The 16,774-nt window shown below is 35.9% G+C and overlaps 1 protein-coding gene and 1 long non-coding RNA gene across 10 annotated transcripts in view; one reads left to right on the forward strand and one right to left on the reverse strand.

Annotated features, from left to right (window-relative positions):
- The window catches only part of QSER1 (glutamine and serine rich 1), a 78,797-nt gene extending 67,649 nt beyond the window's left edge, over positions 1-11,148 (forward strand). For 7 of the 9 annotated variants that reach the window (XM_019948291.3, XM_033862674.2, XM_033862675.2 and 4 more), the window contains 4 exons: positions 1,369-1,466; positions 4,815-4,967; positions 6,194-6,289; positions 7,532-11,148. In XM_019948291.3, coding sequence (XP_019803850.1) covers positions 1,369-1,466; positions 4,815-4,967; positions 6,194-6,289; positions 7,532-7,672 — 488 coding nt within the window. In that variant the 3' untranslated portion in view covers positions 7,673-11,148. Of the gene's footprint in view, positions 1-759; positions 903-1,368; positions 1,467-4,814; positions 4,968-6,193; positions 6,290-7,531 lie in introns of those variants that run through there. The other 2 variants (XM_073808738.1, XM_073808739.1) reach the window with 2 other exon arrangements.
- A 3,143-nt stretch (positions 11,149-14,291) lies between these two features.
- LOC141279374 (uncharacterized) overlaps positions 14,292-16,774 on the reverse strand; it is a 34,133-nt gene continuing 31,650 nt past the window's right edge. The window contains exon 3 of the long non-coding RNA XR_012333499.1: positions 14,292-14,472. This is a non-coding gene — a long non-coding RNA (uncharacterized lncRNA). The remainder of the gene's footprint in view (positions 14,473-16,774) is intronic.

Below are 16,774 nucleotides of genomic sequence, written 5' to 3' on the forward strand. Positions count from 1 at the left end.
TTTGCCAATAAACATTTTCTCTCTCAATCAAAACTCCTTGCATCATAAAATATGCATTTCTTAGTAGTGATCATTTCTGGGTGGTTGTATTTTAAATGATTTTTTTTCTATTGCTTATCATTTTTTTTAAATTTTCTCCATTTAAAATGAGGGATGAAAATTTTAATGGTTATATTTAAAAATAATCCACAAATGTTTAAAACTTATTTGTGTGAAATGTAAATTTTTATAATACTTGAATAGATTTAATCACTGCTAGAAAGATAAAAAGAAAGCTATCAGGTGTGTTGTGGTGATCTTAGAAAGCATTCCTTATTGAGGACTTTTTCTTCAATTTGAGGGAAGTGTTCTTTTTCTGGTCCCTGTGCTTGTGTTTATTCTCCAATTATAAAGAGTCATTTTGTTTAGCTATGAAATTAGTAACCAGATTCTGAGGGTTATATATACATTTTCAGAAGGGTCATTAAAGCTAATTAGCATTATAAAATGTTGTTATGCTGATAAATTAAATAGTTTAGTAACCTAAAATATTTAATACATCACTAAAAGTAATTAACTTATACTCTGAAAGTGTTTCTCTTAAAAGAGCTTAAAGTTTCAGAACGGTAAAAAAGAAATCATAATCTTTGGGTAAGAAACCTTCATCATACTTTTACTCTCCCCTTTTCTCAAATAACTATTTTGACTCTTCCCTTGTGTATTTGAAACTGGATTTTGACTATTTTTCTTGCCCTACTTTTTCTTTGCCCCAAACTATAGTGAATTAAGAATATCATACTCAGGGCTTCCCTGGTGGCGCAGTAGTTGAGAGTCCGCCTGCTGATGCAGCGGACATGGGTTCATGCCCCGGTCCGGGAAGATCCCACATGCCACGGAGCAGCTGGGCCCGTGAGCCATGGCCGCTGAGCCTGCACGTCTGGAGCCTGTGCTCCGCAACGGGAGAGGCCGCAACAGTGAGAGGCCCGCGTACCGCAAAAAAAAAAGAATGTCATACTCAGTATTTTATAAAAAATTTTAATGTTAAATTTATGTTTTGGAATACTGTTATCGTTCACATGGTAAATGAGGTCTGAAGAGATTAGGCAGTTTGCCCACTGGTTGATCAATTCCGGTGGCATAGATGGCATTAAAACCCAGGACTTTTGATTCTGTCATCACACTATGCTACTTCTTTCTCACTTAGCTATTGTAAACCTATTTTTTCAAGGTAACTTTTGTTCAAAAAGCTTCATGTGCAATATTTTTAAATCAATACTTAATCAGTGAATTTAATGTCAATCTATTAATGTTTTAAAGAAAAGCTGTATTTCTAACAAGTTTTTTTGTTGATAGTTTATCCTGTCACAATAAATTTTTATCTTGTTTTAGATGAGCTACTTTTGCCTCATATGAAAAAAATAGATAGCATGCTGAATGATAACCGAAAGAGACTCCTTTTGAATCTTCATTTGGATCAGTCATTCAAGGTATTTCCGTCAGGTGGTTTATTAGCAAACTCAGTGGCAATCATTGTCTTAGATATAATAGGAAAGAAAATTTTGGGAAGTCATTCTCAGTTTTATAAGATTTTTCCACCCAACAAAAATTTGATTTTTATTCATTATGAGTCTTGTCTGAGCTTGTCTTTTTATTTTATTAAGTATATTCTTAGTGTTAATCATTTGCTTTTCTCTGCTTAAATTCATTTTTCAGGTTTTTATATTCATCTCGTATTCCTTATATATAATAATTTCCAAATGTTTTAAAAAATACTTCCTTTAAACTACTGTATTCCAATCTTGTTTTTCTTTTAAACCTCTTTAAAAATTTCACATTTCATATATACTTAAAATTGGCCTTAGCACAGTTATCAAAATTCCCTTTACTTGCCTGCATTACTCAGTATCTGAGGAAAAATTGATCCTCACCTAATGGTAGGAGGTATATACGTCTGTTAATGTATCTTGGCACTATACATTGGTTTTTGGTGTTACCAGAAATAGAGAACAAAAAGCTAATCTAAACTCAGAAAATATATCATAGAAGCTACTTAGTAGTCAAAACTTTCCCGCCTTTTCTTATTCAAAGTATAACATATGGGCTTCCCTGGTGGCGCAGTGGTTGAGAGTCCGCCTGCCGATGCAGGGGTCACGGGTTCGTGCCCCAGTCCGGGAAGATCCTGCATGCCGCGGAGCGGCTGGGCCCGTGAGCCATGGCCGCTGAGCCTGCGCATCTGGAGCCTGTGCTCCACAACGGGAGAGGCCACAACAGTGAGAGGTCCGCGTACCGCAAAAAAAAAAAAAAAAAAAAAAAAAGTATAACATGTAACACCTAGAATCACTTGATTATATCTCTCTCAAGAGAAGTTTTTAGCTTTTTAAAAAACAGACTATATTTTGGAGCAGTTTTAGGTTCACAGCCAAATTGAGCAGGAAGTACAGAGTTTCCATGTGCCCCCTGCCGCCACACCTGAATAACCTCCCATTACCAGCGTCTCCCACCAGAATGTCATGCTGATGAACCTGCACTGACATATCATTACAACCCAAAGTCCATAGTTTACGTGACAGTTCACTCTTGTACATTCCATCGATTTGGACAGACATAACCACTATCATAGTATCGTACAGAGTAGTTTCACTGCCCCCCAAATCCTCTGTGCTCTGTTAGTTCATCCCTTTCTCTCCCCCAGCCTCTGATCTTTTTACTTTTATTCCATAATTTTACCTTTTGCAGAATGTCATATAGTTGAAACCATACACTATGTAGCTTTGGCTACAGATTGGCTTCTTTCACTTACTAATATGCATTTAAGGTTCTGCCGTGTCTTTTCATGGCAATAGTGAAATAGTTTCTTTCTTTTTAGCCTGAATAATAATCCATTGTCTGAATGTACCACAGTTTATCCATTCACCTACTGAAGGACTGGTTGCTTCCTAGTCCTGGCAATTACTGCTAGACAAGTCTGTGTGAACTTATGTGTGGACATAAGTTGTCAACTCCTTTGGGCAATTTGTATAGCTTTTTCACATCCCTATTTTATCTGAACTCCACATAAAAGTGAAAATCGACTTCATTTTAGCTAGGTGAAAATTAAGGCTCTGAGATTGATTTAGAGGTTATGTGACACCAAACTCTGACTAGTAGTCCTGTATTCTTCACTGACATGTATTGATACTTGCAGAGGGGAAAGAAAAAGTTCAGAAGCTAGTAAGACACCCCGTGCTAAGAATTTGTTCTGCTCACTCCTAGTCCAGTATTTTCTGTTTAACTGCTGTCTTCAAATGAAATATTTTGGGGAGAAATACCATGTTTCCTACAGACAATGGAATGTTGTTATCTGAATATTAACTAAATTTTAAAAATGACCGGTTTTGGTTAACCATTTTAGAGATGTCAAACCAGTTCTCTAACAACTTGTATTAAAATAAAGCCACCGGGACTTCCCCGATGGTCCAGTGGTAGAGAATCCACCTTAGAATGCAGGGGAGCCGGGTTCAATCCCTGGTCAGGGAACTGACCCTGACCCACGTGCTGTGGGGCAACTGAGCCCATGCACCACAACTGCTAAGCTCACGCACCTCAACTAGAGAGCCTGTGTGCCGCAAACTGCAGAGTCCACGCCCTGGAGCCTGCACGCCACAACTGGAGAGAGAAGCCTGCACACGTCAGCGGAGATCTTGCGTGCCGCAACTAAGACCCGACATAGCCAAAAATAAATAAATAAAATAAATAAATAATAAATAAATATTTAAAAAAAGAAAAATAAAGCCACCACTTGGAATTTAATAGACTCAGTAGAATTTTTTTTTTTGCGGTACGTGGGCCTCTCACTGTTGCAGCCTCTCCCATTGCGGAGCACAGGCTCCAAACGTGCAGGCTCAGCGGCCATGGCTCACGGGCCCAGCCGCTCCGCGGCATGTGGGATCTTCCTGGACTGGGGCACGAACCCGTGTCCCCTGCATCGGCAGGCGGACTCTCAACCACTGCGCCACCAGGGAAGCCCTCAGTAGATATTTAAATCTTATGCAATAGTTTATGGTGAATAACTGAAATATTCATTTTCATATTCTTGTTTTCACAGGAAAAAACACAAAATTTCTAATTTTGAAATTATAGTTATTTAATATAACTATAAATGATAATAGTGATGTCTATGATAGATAGTTTTCATTTATAGCAATTTGCATTTCAAAGCCAAAATATGCATACAGTATTAAAAGTTAGAATGAAGCTAGAAACAAATAGCTCACTATGGTAGGAAGTGCCAAAAATTCTATTATTTCTATTAATGAAACAGTTCACTCCTACACTTTTGTTTAGAAAATTAAGTTGTTTTAGAATGCACTGTTTGAGGGGTCACAATACCAGGTGCTTGGGAATCTATATAGAGTTTGGGAAAGAGTGACCTTGCAGGTTGAAACTGTTTATAAACAGTTGAAGCTTACAAATGTCCTTCTTTCCCCTGCCTTGAAGCCAGAGAGGCATTACTAGTCTTACTCATTCGGGAGTCCCCATAGTGTCACATGCTGTTGCTTAAATCAGGTCATAAGTTTGGCCCAGATCCAGGGGATGGGGAAGTAGGTTCCACATCTTGATGGGAGGAGCTACAGAGAATTTGTGGCCATGTTTAACACCCCACATATGTTTGTGTATGTTTGTATAGATTGTATATATTTACCGCACCCCATCAGTACCCCCCCACATATATTTTTTGAGTATATGTACATGTATGAATATATTTCTATATTTTTTAAAAATAAGTTTTGAAAAGCTGGAAGTAGTTGAGATCACTTTTCTGATGTCAGTTATTTTTGCTTTATTTTATTGTAAAGAACGCCTTGGAAAGTTTTCCTGAACTAACAATAATTACTCGAGACTCTAAAACAAAAAGTGGGGGATCTGCTATTTCTAAAATCAAAATGAATGGCAAAGCTTATAATAAAAAAACTCTAAGAACTTCTAAAACAACTACTAAATCTGCACAAGTAAGTATATATTGATTGATGTAATTATACCTTCTAGTTTTCAATATAAATCCTACTTCAAACATTGAAACAAGCAAATATTTTACTCTGTTGTTAAATGTGAAATGGTTTCAGGTAGGAATGAGCAGCTCTGGCCTACAGAATAGGGACTCGTTCTTACTTTTTGTTTTTCTCCATTGCCTAGCACAGTATCTGGTATATGGTGAGTGCTCACAAATTTTCTAAATAAGACTAATAATCATCCCATGCTTATAATTATATTTTTAATATTTTTGTGTGTCACTGGGTACAAATGCATACAGATAAGTGGATATGCACACATTCCATGAGATTCAATATTCCATATCTGTAAAATTATTAAAATTGGAATTCATTTATTTTCAAACATAGTCTAAATTATTGCCTTTTCAGAAAGCAGTTTAGCAACATATCAGTTCCCCATCAAAAATGTGTTTTGTAGACTCATTCACAAATGCATAAAAACCATATGCCTTTGCTCATTGTAGAATTAGTTGTAAGAACAATTCCAGTTATATATCACCAGCGTGAGACTAAATAAATAATATTATGTACTTTTTAAAAAGAAGAGAGAGATTCATTCATTCTTTCAATTAAAAAATTTGGTACCTATAGTATACCAAATATAGTTTTGAGTACTAGGAATACAACAGCGAAAAATGGTCCAAAATCCTGCCCTCATATAATTTCTCTTGGGAGGGTGGTGCTTAATAAATAGAAAGATATCCAAGTTTTACTTTGGTTAAAGAAAAAGAATTATAAAAAATAAAACTGCAAAACAATATATATAGTATGATTCCCTTCCCATTACAAAATTAGTGTTATTGATATATGTTATACATATGGAAGCATGCACATGGAAGAATATGTGACATACTGTTAACCTTGTTTACCTCTGAAGCAAGAATTATAGAATTCTTTACCTTGTAAGTCATCTTCTATGTTTACTGTTTAAATTTTTTGTAATGTTTAACTTTTTTGAAATAGTGTATATTTATATTCAGGAAAAAGAATAAAGATTTTAAAATACAATTTAAAATCTTATTTTGAATAAGTTTCTTGTCCATATTAATACATATTAATATCTAGCCATATAAGTCATTTTTAAGATTTCCATTGAGACTTTTGGTCTAGTATTTTCATAAAAGTATTCTTAGTTCAGATGCTCCATGAAATAAATGTGTCTATAAACTCTTTTCTTTTTATAGGAGTTTGCCGTTGATCCAGAGAAAATACAGTTGTATTCTTTGTATCATTCACTCCATCATTATAAATACCATGTTTATCTCATATGTAAAGATGAGGTAATTACTTTTTCGTTTACTTAGAAATGTATGTTTTTCTGAACTTTATGAAGACTGTAGCTGTAGCATTTATATATATAATTTTTAAAGATTACACTGCAGTTACAGTTATTACAAAATATTGGCTATATTCCCTGTGTTGTACAATATATCCCTGTAGCCTGTCTTACACCCAACAGTTTGTACCTCTCACTCCCCAGCCCCTATATTGCCCCTCCTGCCTCCCACTGGTAACCACTAGTTTGTTCTCTATATCTGTGAGTCTGCTTCTTTTTTGTTATATGCACTAGTTAGCTACAGTATTTTTTAATGTTTTAAAGAGAATTGTTAAAAATTGTTTTAAAAAATGTGTCTGTACTCTAAGCGTTGTGCTCAGATTGATCTGAGGCTCACCATCGCATAGGAGCTGTAAGTGGTAATGTTTTTAAGCTGTTATACTCGCTTTACGTTGCCATAATAAATGGCACTTTATTGCATTCTCTTCTCTCATACGTATAATGATCCTGCTTTAATTAATTCTCGTTAGTCACTGCTTTGAATATCTTGCTGTCCTCCTTATCTGTAGAATGGCCTTATCCCAGTTAATTGCGGAGAAAATGGGAGTTTTGTCCCTTGGCATGAAGAAATGATAGTCAAAATTTAATTGTAACTTTTAAGTATCAATTTAAGTTGCTCAGAAATTATGTATGACCATAATAACACTTGGTGGATAGGATGTAAGGATTAATCTCAGAGGTTAAATGGTTGTAGACAGTAAGCTTTTTTGACAAGCATTATCAGTTTTTTAATTAAAAAGGGTTAAGTTGGCTCAAGGCTGTACAATCATGTGTTTGATAATGGTCTGGTGTGGAAAGACGTTCATAAATCTAACCTCTGTCTAGCAAAGGAGAAAGTAAAGATGGTCATGTAAAGTATGTTGGCTATTTTTACAATGCCCTGAAACGCAGAACTTACTCCAAAATTTGTCATTCGGCTTTTAACACAAATGGAAGTAATTGAGAAAGTTTGAACCACTTTTCCTAGCCTTCCTCCCAGCCCCCATGTAGTCAAAAATAATAGGATCAGACCACCCAAATTTATATGAAATAGTCATTCTCCGTGGATGGAATTTTTAAAAAAAATCTGTACTTGTAGGTGAATTTATAAATCCTCTTTTCATTCAGGATATAGAAACAGTAAGCCCTCATGAAGAGCTTATAAAGTGATAAGTATAAACCAATTTGGTATTTCTTTTTATTTTAGATTTCTTCTGTGCAGAAAAAAAATGAAGATTTAGGACAGGAAGAAATTGTCCAACTTTGTATGAAAAATGTAAAATGGGTGGAAGACCTATTTGAAAAATTTGGAGAACTTCTAAATCATGTACAGCAGAAATGTTCCTAACATTTTCACAAAAATTCCATCTATTTTCTAGCACTAATAAGACGGCAGAGGCGGGTGGTCAAAGGGGGTCTAGGGGCCTCAGATAATTGAATGTCAAGCAGTGGTCTCCTGCAAGCATGCCTGCTTTGATCATGAACTTGCATCCTGGTCTCTGCTAAAGGACAGTGGTGCTGCCAAGGAAGTCAGTCCTTTGGAAATGGACCTAAAATCCCACCACGTTTTTATCCTAATGAACGATTTTTCTACTTTGTAAACCATTGGGTAACAGTTTTATTTTCAGAAATGTTTTTTGACAAATGATGAAGCATGCACTAAATATAATTTTTCTTTATTGCTAGAGAGATAACACTTAAGTAACATGATTATTTTTTCCTGACTCTGACTAAACACCAGAATGAAAGAGAGGTGGCAGAAAACATGTTAATATTCATGTCTGACCACAAAATGGAAAGTATTGTACATTATGTAAACATATCTGGTGTGATGTGACATTCTGTATGAGAACATCATCAGTTTAAAATGTAAAATTCAGAAACTGCATTCTGGTTTATGAACTCCTTTTACTTTTAACATGTTCAGGAAACTGGATGTGGAATTGGTGCAATTCTATGACTGCTTTTTGTGTCAAATTATATGGTGATGAAAAAACAATGACATACTATTTTCCCTATCTCAAAGAAAAGTATTTTCCTTTATACTGTTTTTCCTTTGGAAAAATTTTCAATTGTACATTTTATTTCACTAATAGTTGTATTTTTCACAAGGAAAGTGTTGTGGTTATAATTATGTTTGATGTATCTGTACTACACTTTTCATTATTTTCAGTAAATCTTATTTAGTTATATATTGAATTTCTATTGTGAATTCTATCTTGAGGTAACCATTTTTGTTTATACAGATTTGCTTCAGTGTTATCCAGAATATGCATTCAGTACTAGAATTAGTTTAGCTTTATAAATGGGGTTGTGTTAGACACTGCAGGAATTTTCTAATTCATGAAAATAAATTTCTTAGTAAACTAGCACTTGGTTAACTGATCTGTTGAAGTAAAAATTAACCACATTATACATTTTGAAGAATAAAATTTATAATTAGACTACATGCAGTGTTAAACACAGCTTACCCAACTCTTAGAACTGGAAGTGGTAGAGCCCTCCTTTTGGTGCCTTTCCAACCTTTATATATGCTATGGTAGCTCTCTTTAGTTTGATAGCTAGTGTTTCTTCAAGTAGTTTAGCTGAGACCATGAATGTATTAGGTTCAACATGACCTTGTGTTTTATTTGTGTTTGCCAACAGGATGCCTTATTTGTTTGAGAAAAAGATTTACTAGTGTCCTTCTAAATGATCTCCTTTTTTACGATTCTAAAGAAGTTGTTAATCATCATACTTTTATTTTACCACCATTTAGTGCCTTAAGTAAGTCCTATCAAGAAAGCAGTGTTACTGCTCAATGCCCAAATAAGACGTGCTTATGTGGATATTGCTCTTGTCTTGATTTTGAGTTAACAAGCCAACTTCTTACACTTAAAACCTTGGTAAACTGGCAAAGAATTAAAAGTAACACGTGACTTGATTTGAGAATAAACGTTGTAGCATTGGGTGAAAAATGAGTATTTGAGTTAAGCTTACATATTTATTTCTGATGGTTATCTTATTGAAAGCAATAATCCTTAATCCAACAATCCTTGTACCTGCCATTAGACAAGATAATCATGGAAATTTCTCTCAAGGATTAAATGTTCCATTTCTGAAAGTCTTTTGAAAACCTGTTTAGGCAGCTTATTTTGAAAACAAAAGTAACCTATTAGATTCATTTTGCCTAACTCACTCAAATGAGAGAATATCAGCAGTGAGAGCATCATAAAATTAATTTTGCTAAGTGGAGAAGAGTAGGAAGCAGCCATATTTCTTTCTGATATTGACTCTGGACAGAATTGGTTTCTTTCATTTCCAAAGTGCAGAAGTAGATAACTACATCTCCTAACGTAGTGTTGTAAGTATACACCTTTACGTTATTTCCCCCAGCTTACTTCCCTGAAACATTGATGGTTTAAACATTTTTAAAAGCCATCCTGCACTTAGGTTAACTCTTGATGTACACGTTTGAAATCACTAGCCACATTTCCTTCATGATAAGACCCATGGAAAACAGAGACCTTTCCTTGTTTCCTGTAGAAAATAACCCATTTCCTTTTCAACTGCAGTTGCCCTTCCAGCTGTTTGCAGTTGTATTCATATTAGTCAAATCAGAGGCCAAGTGTGTGATACTGCCTGGAGGAGAGCCAGTTGCTTTGCACCATCTTCTGTCATTTGATCCATATAGCATAGGTGAAGACGTCAAACTCAGGCCTTAGTGAAGTGGGACTATTAGTATGACATCCACACATGAGTCCTTTCTTTGTATGAAGTTGAATAAATACCTAGCTGGTTAGCATTCACATTCCTTGCCAGGGAGTTTGAAATGTATAATATAGGAATAACCTTAGGTTGTAGATGGAGTTCAAGAGATAAAGCACATGTTGCTACAACCCAGGAAAACCTGTTTAAGAAAGATTGGATTTTCCTACCTACAGAAACCTAGAAATGATTTACTCCTTAAAAAAATCACTTTGTATTGGTAATTACTTCTAGTTCAGATTAGTGGTTAGAGAAAAGGGGCCTCCTTATTCCCATTTCATGATGACCCAGTTTCTACTTAATTGATCTTCTAATGAGGTCATAAATTTATGATTTATGAATTATAGTAAACAATAGAAACTGCCCATTTTTCTGTTATACTATCAGATAGAAAACATTGATGAGATGGAAAAATCTAAACTTAAAATGGCCTAGAAAATATTCAGATTACCTTTAAATTTCTAAATTTCTTTTAATTTCTAAAATAGTGAAAATTATTGATGGCTCACATCATTACTATTTTCAAAGTCTCACTTTCCTTTTACTATACATATTATTTTTGTTAAAGCAGCTATTTTCCAACCTGTGATTTTGGAGATATACCCATAAAGCTAATATGGCAGCAGGGTTATTGAATCAGCTTTGGGTCCCAGAAGTTGCTTCAGATGTGCACGTCGTGAATTTTATTGTATCTATAGAATACAATTTTGTTTTAAACTGTAGTTCCATCTGTTTCTCAGAAATACTTTTCAAAGACTGAAATATCCCAGGATAACTGCTTCTGTGTCAATTACACTTGACACATAACTGCACAAATGAACAATGTACACTATTGCTTGTACATTAACTTACACATATGACTTTTGGCACCTGTGTTCACAAATGCATGTTTTGGCAAATCACTGTTATTTATAAGTGACAATAATTGAAGTTAAGGATACAAAGAAACCTGCATTTGTAGTCCAGAGTTTTAAGTGGTCCATAATACAATGTATGGAAATGTGAAAGACAATTTTGTATATTTGTTTGTTACTAACTCAGATCATTAAAATGAAAACAATTTTTTAAACAACAAGATCAGAATGTTTTGGGGTTTGGTTTTTTTATTTTTAAGAATTGAAAACTGAGGTATTATCCATGCATCATCATGTTACAGATTCAACGTACATTATAGAGTCCTAAGTAAAGTTATTAGGTACAAATGGTAAAGGGCCCACCGATCATTTTCTCAAATGATTAAGTCAATATTTAATGAGTTATTCAGCTTCAGCTGACAATATCAGAAAGTATTTAGGAGTTTCTGTGTTAAGATACAACTCCTTTAGCCCTTTTCCTCCTATAAAGAAGTATAAGTTCTATAATTTCTAATTTTTATTTGAAAATAATGCATAGCTAGAGGTAATTGCTGATATCCAGATACTTTTTATTATCTATATAAACTGTTGAATAAGTAAAAAGGATTTTGTCTTGACTGATCCTTTAATTTTCAGAATAAGATTCTGCCTTTACTTTCATGTAATATTTTAAAATATTAAGTATTTCAAGTAAAAATATTGTCAGCATATTTGCTAGGTTTTAGTTTTGATTATAAAAGCACTTTTCACTCCTTGATTTTTTTTTTACACAGTACAAAAATAAATCTTTAATCAATGACCTCTATCAAAAATTTTTAAAATTCTGTAACATCTCTGTTTTATTCTCCACTGGCTGCTGAAATTGCTGTTCATTTTAGAAAATGGTCATCGTTCATATATTTTAGAAAATAGTCATTATTCAAATTATACATACGGCAAATCTAAATAATAGTACTTATACTACACTGCTTTGTTAATGTCTTGTTACTATATGGTTCTTTTTATTAGCATTTTTAAAAATATATACTTTGTATCTCAGAGAAGCTCTCTAAACTCAATTATTTAACGTGACCTTCTCAAGGAAGATGTGAAAGAGGATACTTCTGCTCTTTGCTTTCCATGTGGAAATGTTTTTATTACCAGAAAAATAATAAAGCTACTCATTCCTGTACAAAAAAAGTCAAAGAATACAAAAAATATATTTTAAAAAGATATAAATCACTCTCTACTAAGTCTTGACATCAGCCTAGAACAAACATACTGTTAGTTCCCAGTATGGGATGGGTCACAAGATTTAAGCCTGTATGGATTGGCCCATTTCTGTGGTATGGCTTTAAGTAAAGTCCTAAATTTCAGACACCCATGTTCAAATGAAAATTGAAAAGCACATTCCTAAGTGAAATAGAAATTATCTGGATCATTGATCATTTCAGGTTACGTATGTATCTGTTCTTCAGTTAGCATGAATAATTTAGAACTGACTGGTTTCAAATAAAAGGAAGATACAATTACCTATTAGTCTATTGTTAAGCCTTATCTATTTTGTGATGTTAATCAGGAGTCAAGAAATTGCTTTAAGAATAGCTTATGTTTTATGTAATTTACCTATGATGTATATAGTTTATTGTTTTCTCTCAAATCAAATACAGATTTTCTTTTAATTTAGCTTCTTACAGTATTTAGAATAAGGCAACAATGAAAATCATTTTAGACATAGAGTTAAAAATAATGGACATGGTAGAAATTTTTCTTAAATTGCAGCCAAAATTATCTTTCTCCTGTCCTTCCCCTCTTCACAACCTTTCCATGGCTTTTCATTGCCTTTAGCCCAGACTCTGTCACAGTGTACAAAGTCCTCTGAGGAATGGTTCTTCTTTCCCCATTGTGGCCCAGCCTGAAGGAACGTGTATGTTTTTTTCTTGCCTTCAGGTTCCCTCTGCTGAACTATTCTTCATCTTTTAATCTTCAGATTTCACTTTAACATCACTTCTGTTTAATCAGACTAGGTGTTTTTTTTTTTTTTGAAGTATAATTGATTTACACTGTTGTTAATTTCTGCTGTACAGTAAAGTGCCTCAGTTATAGATACATATACATTCTTTTTTATATTCTTTTCCATTATGGTTTATCCCAGGACATTGACTATAGTTCCCTGTGCTATACAGTAGGACCTTGTCCATCCATTCAGCATGTAATAGTTTGTATCTCCTAACCCCAAACTCCTAGTCTACCTCTCCCCCACTTCCCTCCCCCTTGGCAACCACAAGTCTGTTCTCTATGTCTGTGAGTCTGTTTCTGCTTTGTAGATAGGTTCATTTGTGTCGTACTCTAGATTCCACATATAAGTGATATCATTTAATATTTGTCTTCCTCTCTCTGACTTATTTCACTTGGTATGATAATCTCCATCCATGTTGCTGCAAATGGCATTATTTCATTCTTTTTTATGGCTGAGTAGTGTTCTGTTGTACATATGTACCACATCTTCTTTATCCATTCATCTGCTGATGGACATTTAGGTTGCTTTCATGTCCTGGCTATTGTGAACATTGGGGTGCATGTATCTTTTTGAATTATGGTTTTCTCTGGATACCTGCCCAGGAGTGGGATTGCTGGATCATAAGGTAGCTCTATTTTTAGTTTTTTAAGGAACCTCCATACGGTTCTCCATAGTGGCTGTACCAATTTACATTCCAACTAACAGTGTAGGAGGGTTCCCTTTTCTCCACACCCTCTCCACAGCATTTATTGTTTGTAGATTTTTTGATGATGGCCATTCTGACAGGTGTGAGGTGATACCTCATTGTAGTTTTATTTGCATTTCTCTAATAACAAGAGAGGTTGAGCGTCTTTTCATGTGCCTTTTGGCCATCTGTATGTCTTCTTTAGAGAAAAGTAATCAGACTAGGTTCTAACCCTCTGGACCAGATCATATGCCCTGTGATTCCTCTAATGTAGGATTTACCACACTGTTGTGGCTGCTTGGTCCTGTCGTCTGATGACAGGACCATGTGTGTTTTCCTCACCATTGTATTCCCAGCATCTAGTGCAGTATCTGTTCTCATTAAATATTTGATGAATAAATGGATATATGAAAGGAAACTTACAGGGAACATTAAAAAGGTAAAAACAGAAAAGTATACAATGAATTTTGCAATAAAGGTGTTCATGATCTTAGTGAGCAATAGTAATTGTGACATCAGAAAAAAATGACAATATCAAGAGTTTGTATAATAGGAAAGTTGCTGGTATTTTATGAAAAAGTGAATGTAGTGGCTATGATTTTCTCCATTTTGCCCTCATGCAGAGAGAGCCCAGGGACGAGGACTTCACATTCCTCTGTCTTTGGGGCTTGAGACTCTCTAGACAGAATAACTAGGGAACAAAGTCCTGGTAAAAATAAATGAATGTTTCTGTTAGAGGTACTCACTGTGAGCAAAATACTCTTGGGAGGAGGGTTCATTTCTTGGGGAGGGTCAGGGAAGGCTTCACGGAAGCAGTAATGATCGAGTGGAGCCTCAGAGTTAGGGAGGACTTCTAAACAGGGCTGGATGAAGAAGGCATAATACTTAGTTTGTATTCAGGAGAATGGTTTTGTCTCAGTTCTGTCACTAAACTAGCTCTATCCTCAGGCATGTCATGTGAAGCCTAATCTGGGTGTTTTCTCATCCAGAAAGTAAGGTAAGAAAGTCTTCTAAAGCTGTTAATCTTCTCTGAATCTGGATAGAGAGGCTGGAATATTGGGAGAAATGCAAGGCGGTTCAGTTTGGCAGCACCAAAAGAGAGGGACAGCAGAATGGTAAGAATGGCTTTACTCCATTATTTACAGTCTTTTACTAACTTGCAAGACTGTGTCAGAGTCATTAAGTAGGTATCTTATACACGCACACACCCTAGCAGCGCTTAGTTCATCCGTGACACTAGCATAAGATTAAGTAGAATCATGTCTGATGTCACCAGTCAGTTGTGAAGTACTTAAGGTCAGTATCCACATAGTCTTCATCTTGATATCTCCAATAGCGTGGAGACTTTTACACAACGGGCACTTAATAGGTATGTGTTGAGTAGATGGGTGAATGGATAAATGGGGTTTTTTTTGGAATCAGTTCAAAGTGTTTTCAGGTTGACCTCTAAGTAATTCAAAATATAATAGTCAGTGGCCCATTCCCTGCTTTCTCTATTTTTAGAGGAAAACATCTCTTATAGAACGCATCCTTTGCATGTCACTCTGAGTTCTCACTCTGTGCTTACTTCTCAACAGACCAGAGTCCATTCTCTTAATTTTTATATTTAACTTCCGTTTAGTCAATGGAAGTGAATGGGCTATCATCAGACAGCAGCTGTCTTTAAGCAGTGAAGCAGAGAAATTCAAAATGCTAGCAACAAGCCTAACAGAACCTGGCTTCAGAATGAATTTTTTTAATTATCCTTGTTTACATAGACTATTTATCAATGACTTAAAAACTGTTAATGGGCAAATGAGCAGAAGGTCTTTCCAATGCCAGTCCTTCATTGAGTTTATTATAAGATAATGTTATTTGACTAAAGTAGAAGTCAGGAAGTTAAGGTTTTTCACAGCCAACACTAATGCAGATACATTAACATTACCACAGGAGTCTGCAAACAATTCATTATCAAAAGGATTATGTATTAAAGCACCATTCACGAAGCACTGCAAAGCAAAAATTTGCCTTTTTGGGCTTCCCTGGCGGCCTGGTGGCACAGTGGTAGAGAGTCCGCCTGCTGATGCAGGGGACACGGGTTCGTGCCCCGGTCCAGGAAGATCCCACATGCCGCGGAGCGGCTGGGCCCGTGAGCCATGGCCACTGAGCCTGCGCGTCCGGAGCCTGTGCTCCGCAACGGGAGAGGCCACAACAGTGAGTGGCCCACGTACCGCAAAAAAAAAAAAAAAAAAAAAATTTGCCTTTTTAAGGTATACCCCGTACTGCTCATTAACAAACACATGGCCATCCAAATGAGAACGATGAGAAGTCATCACTGACTGGAGTCTGAACACCACTGCATTAGTCTTCTCAGGCTGCTATCACAAAATACCATAGACTATGTGGCTTAAACCACAGAAACTTATTTTCTCCCAGTTCTGGAGGCTAGAACTCCCAGACCAAGGTCCAGCAGAGTCAGTTGCTAGTGAGGGCTCTTTTCCCTGGCTTACAAATGGCTGCCTTCTCGCTGTGTCCTCAAATGGCAGTGAGAGCAGGCTTTGTGGTGTCTTTTATACAGGCACTGATCCCTGCATGAGTGCCCCTCACTTCATGACCTCACTTAACTCTAATTACCTCTCAAAGGCTCCATCTCCAAACCCTACCACACTGAGGGTTAGGGCTTCAACATATGAATTTGGAGGGACAAGTAACATTCAGTCCATAACAACCACTAACTTATCAACTATGGCATAGAAAAGGTGAAAATCATCACTGATTTTCTTGAAATTATCTCTGGTCTACCAGGAAGCAAGAACACAGTTTATATACACTGCTGTCATCTGCTATGAGATTTTCAGAGGTTCACAGTGAGACTCCCTCATCATAGAGATCAAAGACTTTCATCACTGGGCTTCCCTGGTGGCGCAGTGGTTGAGAGTCCACCTGCCAATGCAGGGGACACGGGTTCGTGCCCCGGTCTGGGAAGATCCCACATGCCGCGGAGCAGCTGGGCCCGTGAGCCATGGCCGCTGAGCCTGCGCATCCGGAGCCTGTGCTCCGCAACTGGAGAGGCCACAAAAGTGAGAGGCCCGCGTACCACAAAAAAAAAAAAAAAAAGACTTTCATCACTGAGATGTATTCTTTGAAATTCACACAGGCAATAACATCCTGTCAGTTCCTAACTAA

Source organism: Tursiops truncatus, chromosome 8 (genome assembly GCF_011762595.2).
Source record: "Tursiops truncatus isolate mTurTru1 chromosome 8, mTurTru1.mat.Y, whole genome shotgun sequence".
Lineage (NCBI taxonomy): Eukaryota > Metazoa > Chordata > Mammalia > Artiodactyla > Delphinidae > Tursiops > Tursiops truncatus.